The 13,115-nt window shown below is 39.1% G+C and overlaps 2 protein-coding genes across 3 annotated transcripts in view; both read right to left on the bottom strand.

Annotated features, from left to right (window-relative positions):
• The window catches only part of LOC132858837 (NACHT, LRR and PYD domains-containing protein 12-like), a 379,445-nt gene that overhangs the window by 55,366 nt on the left and 310,964 nt on the right, over positions 1-13,115 (bottom strand). The gene's annotated exons all lie outside the window — the stretch shown is intronic.
• The window catches only part of LOC132858958 (NACHT, LRR and PYD domains-containing protein 12-like), a 57,878-nt gene continuing 55,876 nt past the window's right edge, over positions 11,114-13,115 (bottom strand). The window contains exon 11 of the mRNA XM_060889506.1: positions 11,114-11,291. Coding sequence (XP_060745489.1) covers positions 11,114-11,291 — 178 coding nt within the window. The remainder of the gene's footprint in view (positions 11,292-13,115) is intronic.

Genomic DNA, 13,115 nt, shown 5'->3' on the forward strand with positions numbered 1-13,115 from the left:
ACAAGCATGTTGCTGGGAACATATTTTTTACTCTAGAACAGAAACACAATACAAGCAGAGCCAGCAGCCATCGATTATCAATTTGCCAGGTCCCTATCTTTCTCTCGCTGGACACTGCTGTAGAGCTTCTACAAGAAGGAGAGAAATTTAATCAAAAGCTTTTCATTGCTGGCTAACATTTAACCATTGTCAAGTTTAAGAAGAGTTAGACCATTTGTCAATAAATATTTTCTGACGGATTTCCTGTAACCTTTAGTATATAATACATGAAAAATGGGCTCAGTTGAACAGAGAAATCAGCTGTTATAATCGTCAACCATTTATACACATTTTGCGTTCTTTTCAGTGAATCATAAAATCTTTTATAGCATGCATTTGGCAGCATTGTGAGTTACTTATGAAATTGCAATGTGATATTTGAGGCTCCCTGTGCACTGCTGCGATCCATTCCACTTCCAAGCCCAGTACACTAGAGCTGCAGATCAATTACTGCCAGGGAAGCGTCACCCAGGGTGACTGGAAGCATGTCAACCGAAGCATAAAACAGGAAATTGGGGAGAGGAATAACATAACCTAGCATGACATAGCATAACATACGTACATAACATAGCCTAACATGATGAAACATAACATAGATTAGCATGACTTAACATAACCAAACGTAACTTACATTGCCTAACATGACGTATTGTAACGTTGTGCATAGCAAAGCATAGCATAACCTTATCTTATAACATAGCGTAACATACAATAACATAACCTAGCATAGCATAACATAGCATAGCGAAGCATAGCCTAACATAGCGTAGCATAACAGACTGTACAACACGCCAGTCCTAAGGTCGCTTCCGGCTCAACAAACGCACCATTATACACAAACATGCGCGCCGTATCGATTTACTGTAAGTTCAAAGCATATTCAAGCTTCCCTTTCGGCTCAAGTATACTAATAGTAATCACGATCGCTTATAGTTCCATATCGCGAACACAAAAGGAGATAGCTTGCGGTTTAAACTCTGAATAGCCGCCGAGTTTAAATCGCAGCAGCAGCAATGCAAAGGAAACAGACAAGCAGACGGACTGAAAATGCATTTAAATAGGGCACCCTGTTTGAAAGGGACGAATTGCGCGCTTAGGAATCAGATCAGCTGATGGGCTGGGTTAGAAAATTTTTTGCCAATCAGCTGATAGCCAAGCTTGACACTGTGGCCTGCCTGAACTGGCACTGAACGCTATATATATCGTGGGTTTGCTACCAGTTATCTGGCGTGCGTTTGTTGGAGCTTCACCTTGGGCTTATTCACCCTCACGCACTTCATTCACTACTGCTTTTCAATAAACTCTGTTTTACGTTACATCTGCCTCCATCGTCTTCTGTCCCTGACAGTATGTATTGTGAGGATGTATTTTATATCATCCCACAGTTAAGTTTGATGGAGGTACAGTAATAAAAAGTACTACTACTGCATGTTTCTGCTATAGTAGTGAACTTAATGTACACAGATTTGTGTGTGGCTGTAGTATAAATACAGTACTGTGGTGACATTTAAAAAAAATCAGTTACTGTATACCAATTCACATGAAATTTCACTATTCTTATTACCCGAGTTGATAGCACAAACAAAATATTAATGCAAACAATCCATTCAATACTAAATAAAAATAACATTTATTGATTTTATCTTTGTCTTGTGAATATGTTTTTATTAATGACTGCATTCATTGGACACACTGTTCGTAGAGAATGCACACATACATGAACTGATTTGATTCAAGACTGGCATCATTACATCATGCATAAAATTTTGGTGTCCACTTTTGCCATTTAAACAATACCATAACTTTTGGCTTACTATGTACTGTAGTCATATAATATATAATATAAAACTCTTCTTGTTTTAAATTCTCACTGAGGGCTAAGCCCCCTAAAGATGAAATCCTAGAACCACCCCTGCTAATTGTAATGTTAGCTGAAGTGAAAATATCCTGTACACAGTACCACTGTGCCCTGACCATCACTGTGCTACTGTGCTCCACCCATCATAAGCTATGCCCATCACTGTGCCCCACCCCCTCGCTGTGCTCCATTTTTCACTTTTCTCTGTAGAAATCTCGACTTCCAGTCAGATGATGATTAATAATCCCAAATTGTGTCTGAGGACTGAGGAGATGTAACTACCAGACTAACACTTATCACTGTGTTAATGAGTAGTATATGAATGTGGATTTAGATGAATGAGGACTTCCTGTTTTACAGATCTGATTTATTTGCCACAGATTTGATCAATAATGTTAACCTGATTACAGATTGCTAAAAAACTGCACTTATTTAAAGGACAGGCGAAAGCAAGGGCAGCTGGGGTCCTGTTAGCAATTGCTCCTTGCTCGGCTTGTAGCTGTTTGGGACCGGTAGTCCTGGAGTATTTTATTCTGTTTTTAGCATGTGATAGTTTGAAACTCAGGATCATTGTGGATTTGCTTGGTTTTGCTTTGCTAAGGTATGTTTTGTTTATTTGTTTTGTTTGTGTGTTTGGGTATGATTGATGTATGAGAATTTAATTTATTTAGAATGTGGGTGCTTGATGTTTGGGACCACCGTGCGGTTGGTTGGTTTCATCTCATTAAGGTATGTTTTTATTTTTATTTAGTTGTGTTTGAGTGTGATTGGTAATCATTAAATGATCTATTTCGTTATAGGTTGTCGGATGATAGTGACTAGTTGCTGTTCTCTTTTGTTTTTTGTTTTTTTTGTAAAACTGACTGCTCCCTGTTGTGAATGTATGTTAATTCCCTAGCCAGCTGGGGTTTTGTTTCTTTTTGAATTATTATGTTTGTGTAATTTGGTTTAATGGTTGGCTAGGGGATTTTGGTTTATTTATTTCCTTTCTTTTTCCTTTTTCCTTTTAAGTACATTGATTTTCTAGGTTTTCCTGTACCCTTTGGGTATACCCCTTGGGTAGCTTCAAAATGGAAGAGGAGCTGCGTCATCTACGTGCTCAAGTGGAGCAGCTTACGTCGGAAAATCAAAGACTCTTGGGGCCAAGTCAAGGCAGGAATGTGGGGGAAGGACAAGCTAGTGGGGGGATGTTTCTTCATCCCGAGGAGAACAAACTGTGTATCTTCCCAGAGAACGTAAATGCTTTAAGTTTTCTGGATCTTCAGCTGTTGGGGCATTGTCTGTTGAAGAATGGATAGAGGAGGCTCAGAGTTGGATTAGGGCAAGGTACATGTCTGAATGGGACAAAGCTCTCTTTCTTTTGGATCATTTAGAAGGGGAGGCCCGTAATGAAATTAAATATCGGCCTCAGTGAGTGAGGGAAAATTCTGAACAAATTTTTGAGGTTTTAAAAGAAGTGTATGGATGTTCAAAATCATATGTTTATTGGCAGCAAAAGTTTTTTGATCGGAAGCAGAGGGATGGGGAATCATTATATGAGTTTTCGCATGCCCTGTTGGCTCTAATGGAACGGGTAGAGCAGTGTAAGCCAGGTGCTATACCCAATACTGAGACAGTTGTTAGAGATCAGTTTTGTGACAATGTGCATGACCATATGCTTCGCATGGAGCTTAAAAGATTGGTACGAAGTAGAGAGACTATGTCACTCTTAGACGTATGTTGGGAGGCCATCCAGTGGGTTGACGAAGAGCAACCTAACAGAGACAAGCAGGTACGCTCTACCCCATACACTTATGAGACACATGTTACACCTAGTTGTGAGGCTCTTTGTGTTCAATCTTCTACAGAGCTGACAGAACTTAAGAATATAGTCCTGAAACAACAGGCACAGTTGGACTTGTTGGTAAAGCACCTTGCTCCTGCTATTAGTAAACCTTCTGGTCAGAACAATCGATTTAAGCGTGCACCTGATGGTAGACCAATCTGTATTAAATGTAACTGGCCTGGGCATATTGCTCGGTACTGTGATACTGTTTTTGATACTCATGGGGGGGAACCAGTTAGAGAACCCTCTAGGCTGTCGGAAAACTAGTAACCCCCAGCGTATTGAGCCACACGCTGGGAGGAACAGTAGAGGGCTCCTGTGCAGATTCTTCAGTTTATGATCGGTTAGTAGGACAATGTCCTGCTTTAGGTGTTAAGATGGATAATTTTTGAATGTTCCATGTTTAGTGGACACAGGTCCTATGGTCACGACTGTGACCGAGAGTTTCTTCAATAAATATCTTTCTCATGTAAAAAAGCAGGATTGTGAGTGGCTTGGTTTAAAAGCTGCTAATGGACTTGATATCCCTTACATAGGTTATGTGGAATTAGATGTGAATGTTTTAAATCAGTGCATTCCAAGGCGGGGTATCTTGATTGTAAAAGATCCTAAACATGCAGCATTACAAACTCGTAAGACCATCACCCCAGGTATCTTGTGGATGAATGTACTGAAGAAATGTTATCAGAGTCTTTTTGACCAATATGGGGCTAGGTTATTCCAGACCCCGCTAATACAATCAGCCACTCCGGGGTTTCAGTGTGCACTTCGGCAGTGTGAGAAAACTGAGGCGGTTCTTAATTCAACAACTGCATTTAAGGTAAAGGAGTTAGGAGATCAGCCTGTTTGTATTGCTGCAGGAGCTCTTTCTATGGTACCTGTGACATGTCTCCAGTTTCTTTTATCAGAATTTTTGTTAAAGCCTTTGGGCCCGGAATAGGGTACCCACCCTGAGGGGTTACTTGTCTCCCCAGCCCTCCTACAAGCAGAATACGGTACATTATATGCTCCTATTATGAATGTAAGTTCTTTGGACGTTTGACTTTTTTTTCCAAAAAACGTTTTTTTTTTTTTTTTTTTTTTTTTTTTTTTTTTTTCCACGGAGAATGGTCGGTACAGTACAGGTGGCATCAGTGGAAGTGGAGGCCATCGCCCCTCTGGCCTTTTCAGTTAGCCAGACCGCCTCAGAGATTGTGGCTTTTATAGCCACTCAACAGGTTTTGATAGACCACACTGTAGAAAGTTTGGAGTTTCCTTCATTTGAAGGGTTATCTGAAGAACAAGCCATGCAAGCAAAGTCTCTTCTTCTTAAGTACTCTCGTTTGTTTTCTAAAGATGAGGGAGATATAGGGTGTACTGAGCTGATTGTTCATGAGATTCTGTTACAGGATGATATTCCTGTTCGCCAGCACTATCGTCGCCTTCCTCCATCACAGTATGATTTAGTTAAAAAACATATAAAACAGCTGTTGGATAGTCAAGTTGTTAGGGAAAGTAGTAGTCCTTACTCTTCCCCTATTGTAATAGTGACAGATGGAAAGATGGAACTATCAGGTTGTGTGTTGACTATAGGCTACTAAATGCAAAACCTCGTAAGGATGCCTATCCACTACCTAGAATTGAGGAGTCACTGGATGCATTGTCAGGTGCAAAGTGGTTTTCCAATCTTGATTTGGCCAGTGGCTATAACCAGGTACCAGTGGCGGAGAAAGATAAGTTCTAAACAGCCTTTTGTACACCTTTTGGCCTATTTGAATTTAATCGTATGCCATTTGGCCTCTGTAATGTGCCGGGCACATTTCAGCGCTTGATGGAGAGCATGTTTGGTTACCAGCGGTACCATTCAGTGTTGCTCTATCTTGATGATGTGATTGTGTTTTCCTCTTCTATTAGTCAGCATCTGAAACAGTTGGAAGAGCTGTTTTCCAGACTTGAACGACAAGGGTTGAAAATTAAGTTGTCCAAGTGTAATTTTTTTCAGAAACAGGTTAAGTACCTAGGACATGTGGAGTCTGCTCAAGGAGTGGCAACTGATCCTGATAAGGTAAGGGTGGTATAGGAGTTGAGACGCCCTATGCCATTGGCTGAATTACGATCGTTTCTTGGATTCCCCAGTTATTACCATTGCTTTGTTAAGGGTTTTGCTTCTCTAGCTGCTCCATTGCATCTTCATGGACACAACACCAACCAATGGTGATCACTTTCCCTAGAGTTTAAAACAAAAACTTATCCTTGATATTAATTTTAAAGTCAGTGTTGAATATTTACACTACATTTACAGCCAGACTTAAATTAACACTACATGCATTTCTGTGTGTAACTGAAAGCATTGTATTATCACTAAAACTTTATAGTATAATATAAATACCATAACTATCAAAACTGCAGCTAATAACTGTGTAAATAAAATGTAACACTGAGTGTATTAAACATCCCTGTTCATGTCTTACAATAATCACACAATGGCTCTGTAGATTTCCTGATTGAATTCTGGTGTAACTCTAGAAGATTCTTATGGCTGGGTATAATGTGACTGAATAAATGATGCTAAGTGGTGGTCTAGTCTGCAATGACCAAACATACAGTGGACCAAAAAAAGTATTTGGAAATTGAAGGTATATTAACAAACATGAATTTCACTGCATTAAAAAACAACACATCAAACTGTGTCATATATTTTAAAAGATACCACAGGCTCGCTTTTCAAGAAAAAAAAAAATCCCACAAAATAGACTTTATTTACTATAAGAAATTAATTACTGAATTTAGACAGAGACTTCATTATAGATCGTAAATACACTGCTCAAAGAAATAAAGGGAACACTTAAACAACACAATGTAACTCCAAGTCAATCACACTTCTGTGAAATCAAACTGCCAATTTAGGAAGCAACACTGATTGACAATCAATTTCACATGCTGTTGTGCAAATGGAATAGACAACAGGTGGAAATTATAGGCAATTAGCAAGACACCCCCAATAAAGGAGTGGTTCTACAGGTGGTGACTACAGACCACTTCTCAGTTCCTATGCTTTCTGGCTGAAATTTTGCTCACTTTTGAATGCTGGCGGTGTTTTCACTGTAGTGGTAGCATGAGACAGAATCTACAACCCACACAAGTGGCTCAGGTAGTGCAGCTCATCGAGGATGGCACATCAATGCGAGCTGTGGCAAGAAGGTTTGCTGTGAGACAGGCCAGTACATCAGGAGATGTGAAGGAGGCCATAGGAGGGCAACAACCCAGCAGCAGGAGCGCTACCTCCACCTTTGTGGAAGGAGGAACAGGAGGAGCACTGCCAGAGCCCTGCAAAATTACCTCCAGCAGGCCACAAATGTGCCTGTCTCACTACTAATGGACAAGAATCTAATTTCCTCAAACAGCTATAACAGGATTCTTTGTACTTTTGAAATTGAAATGCCCTTTTCTGGGGAGATCTGCTGAGATTTCAGCATGCCCAATAATAGAGAGCTGAGCTAATTTCATTCGATTGAGCCGAAATGTGGTATTCAGCATCTTTAACCTATTGGGTAGGTACACTGTTGATGACAACCTGGTTGCTTAAAAGAATGGTCAGATTTCAGCAGGCAGTCGATGGACTTAAAAATAAGCAATCTGTGAAAAGATCATCAGTAATGTCCCAGATGGAGCCTTCATCAGAGTATTGACATCTGGGTTTATGTCGGTTCACTTCCGGTTTTTACCTCCAGGTGTGCAAGCATGAAAGTGAAGAGCATGCTCTGATCCATGCGAAGTTTAGTCAAATCTGTTGCATACCAAGCCGTTTCTTTTGCCTCTGTTGTTTGCCTTTTTGTATGACCCTTTTGTTCTATTTGTTTTCACACCGATAGTTTAGCCCTTGTCTGTTTTGTTAGCCTCAGTAGTTGCTTTTCTGGTTTATAGACTCTCTCCCTGTTTTTCTATGTTTACATGTTTGCCTGTCACCAGCAAATCCAGCAGATTTAGCACAGCTCGAAGCAGGTCAGACCCACTACACATGGCATTGCCAGACATATTTGATGGCTCAGCAAATCCCTGCATGGGCTTCCTCCACCAATGTGAGGTTTTTTTAACCACCAGCCAGATGCCTATGAGGACAACACCACCAAATGTGCATTTCTCATGACCCTCCTTACAGGGAGTTCCCTGGACTGGCCTGTGGCATCCTGGGACACGGATGCTTTCGTTTGTTTCTACACTTAGGTCACACAACAAATTTGTGAGGCGTTTGAATACTTAGCCAGGGGACACAATGTGGCCATCCAAATCATACAGAGCCGACACCGACTCTGCAGTGGATTATGTGGTAAAGTTCCGCAACACTCTCTCCTGACATCACTGACATGATGTCAGCTGGTCCTTTTGTGGCATGCTCTAATGAGGTTTTTTTTGGAGTAGGGATTCATCTGATGATTCTTCATAACTTTCTGAAGTATAAGAATATTGCCATCATAAAATCTGATACAGTAGACTTTGTGAAAATTAATATTTGTGTCATTCTCAAAACTATTGGCCACAGCTGTACAGAGGAAGAAGAGAAAGAATGTGTCCTCACCTGCACTCAAGCAACTCATGCAAAACAGATACTCTGTGTGAGAAAACTCCGGGGTAGCAATGATTAAGGTTTATCCAGATAGAAGCAGATATTCAGGAGAAAAAATTATTTGCGTATCAAAAGATAACACAAGTAAACATAATGCACTCATCCAAGATGTCACAACAGACTCCACAAAAACATTGAAAGAACTGCAGGCCTCACTTGACTCAGTTAAGGTCAGTGTTCATGACTCCACTATAAGAAAGAGACTGGGCAAAAATGGCCTGCATGGCAGAGTTCCAAGACGAAAACTGCTGCTGAGCAAAAAGAACATAAAGGCTCGTCTCTGATTTGCCAGAAAACATCTTGATGATCCCTACGACTTTTGGGAAAATACTCTGTGGACTGACGAAACAAAAGTTTAACTTTTTGGAAGATGTGTCCCATTACATCTGGTGTAAAAGTAACACTGCATTTCAGAAAAATAACATCATACCAACAGTAAAACATGTTGGTGGTAGTGTGATGGTCTGGGGCTGTTTTTCTGCTTCAGGACCTGGAAGACTTGCTGTAATAAATGGAACCATGAATTCTGCTGTCTATCAAAAAATCGTCCTGACCTGGACCTATTGAAATGCTGTGGCATGACCTTAAAAGGTGGTTCATGCACGAAAATCTTCCAATGTGGCTGAATTACAACAATTCGGCAAAGGTGAGTGGTGGAAAGCTTCTTGATGACTTGAATTGACATAATAGATTTTTTATCAAGCTGTGTTTTACCCACCAGCATACAGTTGATGTTTTCCCTTATGGTTTGGCACATGACTGTAGCTGGATGCATGACTGAGAAGGAGCAGGGCTTGTGGAGGACAAACTGAAATTAGCTGTATCTCCTGATGTGCTAGCAACAGAGACACAGGCAGCACTAGTATTGCTTTATAGGCGTAAAAACAATACATTACACAATACATCAAGTTGTAATGACAGTTGAATAAATGTAATAACATTTTAATGTTGGTTAAATTATGAGAATTTGTTAGCTGCTGCACAGCAAACTACTTAAAATAATTATATTAAAAATAATTCCACTACTGTCTAAAACAAATGAGAGGGAAGCAGGTAAAAACAGATTGATACACAACAGAAAGAAGTGCTCATATTCACTCATTCCCAGGTGTGTCTCCTCATAAAGGTGCAGTCTAAAATGACTGAGATTAAAGATAACCCAGTTTGGGTGGATGTGAACTGATCCAGTGTAAGTTGCTTTAACTCAGCAACGTTGTGTTATAATATTAACCCGACATGTTATAGTGATTGATTTTTATTAAAAATATGTTTCTCTTCAGAAATACATTCTGTTACTATATATTGTGTTAGACATGCATTTATTTTTGAAAAACTATATATAGATAATATATTTGAAGAACAAAAATAGTTTTTCTACAGAATATTCTACAGACGTATCTAATCATAATATTAATTTTACACAACAAAAATAATGACACTTATGTATTTTTGTACCTTTATACAATATAATTTTAGGTATGTCTCCAGTAGTACAACTATAAGCATACATGTGTAAAAAGTGTTATTACAATATTACAATATTGTTATTACAATAATAAACAAATAATAAATTACACAAACAATAAAATCACATAACCATCAAAACTACATTATACAACAGTTAGTGGTGGAACATTAAGTAGATTTGATTTGAAGAGTTCTGATATTTAGTGTAACATCACTGGAACATTCATTACCCAAAGGACAAAGCGATAAATGTGACTTGTAGTGAGTCTTTTATGGGCTTCATCAGATAAACTCTTCAGATTAACTCCAATCCTATCAGGTGAGAATGTCCTGAAATTGTTCCTGTCCATTTTATTCCTCTTCCACTGACTGGGTTCATCTTGAGTTCATGTGGATTTTCACCTGCTGTTCCAAATAATCCCTCAGGTTTTTATGGGATTGAGGTCCAGGGAATTTTTTCCAGGGCTCAGAGGTCATTATAAACTCAGTGTAGAATTGTGTTTAGTCTGATTCACTGTACATAATGAGCACACACTTCTCACGTCTCCGAGTCTGTTTAATGTGTTAGAACTAAATGATGTGCTAATAAGAAATAAGTGATATGCTAATAAACATGTTCTCTATTCTGTATCATGGTAATGCAGGAACACTGGAGCCTTCATCACACAGAGATATTCATTAGAGCCTGAATATGAAAGAAAAACATGTGAATTAATCAGCACAAAGTGGACTGTGGTAGTTCATGATCAACATCATGTAATCATCTCTGCTCCAACAGAAACATTATCATCTCCTGTTTATAATGAATCATTCAACATTTCTTCATTCTTACTAACATCTGTGTTCTAACATTTAACTAGAACAAATGAGAACATCCACAAGTTCTAACAGGATAATGAGCAGATCTTTACCCATCACATCACTGCTCTTATCCAATCACAGGAGCTTTTTTAAATAACAAACACTACTGTGTCATTTAGATCTTGTTCTTCATTTATATTTAAGTGCAGACTTTAAGAACAAACTCAGGTAAATTTTACAGGAATGACAGAAGACACAATGTTCATTAACAATCACTCTCATGAACTCATTGTGACTTTTTGTAGACTGTCTGAATCCCTGTTTTCTGCCTTCACATGAATTTTACATCAACACACTTTACTGAACACAAAACAGCATTTTTTTTTCGTTAGAAAAATTCTCATTAAACAGAATATAGTGACATTTTCTAACTTGATAATCTGAAAGTTATTGAAGAGAAATGTGATGTGTATCAATGTGTAATGATAATGAGGTTAAACTTTTATTAAAAGGTCATTACTCACATCAGTGTCTGTAGTTTGTAATGTTTATCATCCTTAAGATCAGAGAGCATCTTCTTTCCTGAGTGTCCTAGTTTATTACGGGACAGACCCAGGTAGCTCAGGTGTGAGGGGTTTGATCTCAGAGCTGAAGTCAGAGCAGCACAGCCATCATCTGAGACACCACACTTATACAAACTGTATAGAGACACAATGACACACTCTTCATTGGTTGTACACAGGGACATTTCTAGTGTTCAATCACTTTGATCACAGGCCCACAAGAATTTTACAGAAAACTGAAAACACAGATTTATTTATTTAACAAAAACAGCAAGAAGGCATTTATTTATTTGTTTGTTTGTTTGTTTGGTTGTGTAGCAGCAACCAGTAGCCGCTAAGAGGCTGAGTAGAGGGAGTTAAAGATGACGCGTTTCAGTTGCATACAGGTGGTTTATTGTAATGTTAGCAGAATAATGGCAAGATAAGATCATCTCCAATAGTTGGAAAAAGAAGTAACTGTAAATCAAAAGAAATGTTCAAAGGAAACGTATATCCAAAGAAGCGTACAAAAGATCAAAACGGTCAACAGAAAGTGAGCTTCCCAGCTACTCGTTTCAGAAACCTTTTGAATTTCAGCAACTCTGTTGGCTACAAAGCATTTGAACCTAGAAGTTTCATTTTGGATGTATTTAAGAACAGAGGTGCTGTCTGTCCAGAATACAGAATCCTGAATATTTATCTTCAGCTCTCTTTTCCACAACTTGTCCATACGACTTGCAAGCATAGCAGCAGTGAGCTCCAGACGAGGGATAGTGATTACTCTCAAAGGTGTCACTCTTGCTTTACTCATTACAGGGTAGAATGGGCAATTTTCTGATCATTACAAAGCAACAAATACGATACAGTGCCATAACCTTTCTCGCTGGCATCTGAAAAGTGATGTAATTGGGCAAATGTAACTTCTCCAAAGTTGTCAGGCTTAAAACACCCGCGAACCTTGAATTTATCGAATTCATAAAGTTCGTCCAACCAACTTGTCCATCGCTGAATGTACACTGTTGGTATAAGTGCTGTCCCATCCAATTTTCTCTCGACACAGATCTTGAAGTATAATTTTGCCACCTAAGATCACAGGAGACAGAAAACCAAGAGGATCATAAATAGAACTAATGACAGAAAGAATTCCTCTTCTGGTAATAGGTCTGTCTTTGATGGGCACCTTGAACTTGAAAACATCTGACTCAGCACACCACTGAATACCTAATGCTCTTTCCAGTGGTAGCATGTCATGTTCCAAATCCAAGCTCTTTATTTTCTGGTGTCTGTCTTCCTCAGGTATGGCATTCAACACAGCATGGCTGTTACTTATCCATTTCGTTAATCTAAATCCACCTTTGGCACATACTTCGGTGATTTTTTGGTACTGCTGCACAGCATCTGAATTTGTAGGCACAGATACAAGACAATCGTCTACATAAAAGTTATTGAAGACAATGTCTACAGGCTTTGGCATCATACAGATCCTTATGATCCTCTGCACACCTTCTCAATGCATAGCTAGAGCAACTTGGAGATGATGTCGCTCCAAACAAATGCACAACCATTCTGTTTTCTTCCAGATCACCATCAATGTTTCCTCCTGGCCATCAACGAAATCTCAACAGATCACAATCATTAGGATGCACCTTGACCTGATGAAACATCAATTCTATGTCAGCCATTATAGCAACATACTCCAATAGCAACATACTTCTGAATTTCACAAGAACACTCACCAGCGGGTCTGGACCTTGCAGAAGATGCTCATTCAATGATGTTCTTTGGTATGATGCTCCACAATAAAACACCACCCTTATCTTTTGCTTTTTGGGATGATATACCCCATGGTGGGGTATATACCATAAGCGTCCATCATGTCGTTCCAATTCCGCTGTGGGAACCTTTTCAGCATGGCCTTTAGAGATGACATTCTCCATGAAATTAACGTAGTCAGAATGAAAAGAGGCGTTTCTTCAAAGC

This window comes from Tachysurus vachellii, chromosome 16 (assembly GCF_030014155.1).
Source record: "Tachysurus vachellii isolate PV-2020 chromosome 16, HZAU_Pvac_v1, whole genome shotgun sequence".
Lineage (NCBI taxonomy): Eukaryota > Metazoa > Chordata > Actinopteri > Siluriformes > Bagridae > Tachysurus > Tachysurus vachellii.